The 1564-nt window shown below is 44.2% G+C and overlaps 1 protein-coding gene across 1 annotated transcript in view; it reads right to left on the reverse strand.

Moving 5' to 3' along the window:
• Positions 1-395: 395 nt before the first annotated feature.
• Positions 396-1564, reverse strand: part of nlk1 (nemo-like kinase, type 1) — a 9897-nt gene continuing 8728 nt past the window's right edge. The window contains exons 10-11 of the mRNA XM_023403591.2: positions 650-848; positions 396-525 (exon numbers count right to left, since the gene is read on the reverse strand). Coding sequence (XP_023259359.1) covers positions 428-525; positions 650-848 — 297 coding nt within the window. The 3' untranslated portion in view covers positions 396-427. The remainder of the gene's footprint in view (positions 526-649; positions 849-1564) is intronic.

A 1564-nucleotide genomic window follows, 5' to 3' on the forward strand; every position in this document is an offset into this window, starting at 1 on the left:
TCATTTTATCCGTATTGACATTTGAGTTAAATTGTGTCATAATTAGTGTCTGAATTAATGAGCGTGTCAGATGTAGAGAAACTCCCTCTGGGCGTTTCTCATATATTACAGGCGCAAGAACGTGAGGTCACTGCGACTTTGACCTTTGACCTTTAGCCACCATTTTCTAATCAGTTCATCGTTGAGTCGAAGTGAATGTTCCGTCATGGCGTTACTGAGATATCGTGTCAACGAGAACGAAACAGACGAACAACAAGAAAAACAGAAATATCACTGATAAATAAAATAAATAAATAGTATCAGTGATACACTTTCATACTTCAAGTCTCTACGGAATGAAAGGTCACTAAAGTTCAATCATTATGTCAAGTTTGTTCCTCCCTCCCTCCTCCCTCTCCTCCCCCTCCTCCTCCCTCCCTCCTCCTCCTCACCTGATGAAGGTCTTGAAGGCAGCACTCTGAGGGTTGATGCACAGCGGCACCCGTTTGCCCTGCTGGTGCTCCGTGATGAAGCGATGGATCAACTCTGATGTTGGGAAAAGAAGAAGAAGAAGGTCACACAAACAGAAACAGCTGGAAATGTCACAGGACCAGTTCTAAACCCAGGAGACGTCTGGAGACCGTGAACGCGTTCAAGATGGCCGCCGTACCTTTGCCCTGCCACACAGACAGCAGACTGTTCTCGTAGCTGTGGCTGAACGGCCGCTCAGCTACCGGCTCAAAGTCCCGGGTGTAAACTCGGCCGCTGGGAACGGAGTAGCAGCACTGACACATGCAGGTGTGGTAACGCAGGCGCCCTTCGTCCAGGTAAGGGTGGGAGAGGGCGTCGCTGCCGGAAATCCTTTTAGTCTGGAGGAGAGAACGCAGTGAGTGACCGGAGAGAGGATCATGGTTTACTCGATCCAGTTTGGACTTTGGGACCGAGTCAGAATAAACTCCACTGCGGAGCTCAGTGGCCTCAGTCATAAACACACCGTCCTGCTGCAGCAAAATAAACTGTAGATTAATCCGCCGCTGAAAATAGTCCCCAACAAAATGCACTATTTATTTCCTCCTGTTTGTTTAATAAAAACTGTTTCAAATTAAACTAAATATTTAAATTAAACTAAACATTTACGAGGTGTGTCCAGAAGGAGTTCAGAGACGAACTCGCTCACTGTTGTTTGGATGACAGGAAGCAGAACGTGGAGACACAGTAAAGGGTCTGAATACTTTAGTAAATGAGATTAAATTCTATAAGTTTTTTAACTCCATGATTCTGTGTTATTGAGTTTAGACTGATGGGTGGAAACATGAAGCGTCTGAACACAGCTGGAAAACAAAGCTTCAAACTCGCAGGATGAGCAGCTCAGATAATGGAAGGATGGTTTTTGAAAATCTGTCCAAACACAGAGAAACAGTTTTACTTATTTTTACTTGTTGTGTCAATAAATGGTCTGGTCCTCGAATATCTCAGAAATATTTGATGTACTTGAGCCCAATATGTCTCTAAGATCTGCAGGAGCTGGTCACTTACCGGAGTTAAAAAAAACTTAAACTGAACTAAAATGTCTTTCAGTCATCAT

This window comes from Seriola lalandi, unplaced genomic scaffold (assembly GCF_002814215.2).
Source record: "Seriola lalandi dorsalis isolate HSWRI2012SDOR001 ecotype SW California unplaced genomic scaffold, Sedor1 jcf7180002054148, whole genome shotgun sequence".
Taxonomy (NCBI): domain Eukaryota; kingdom Metazoa; phylum Chordata; class Actinopteri; order Carangiformes; family Carangidae; genus Seriola; species Seriola lalandi.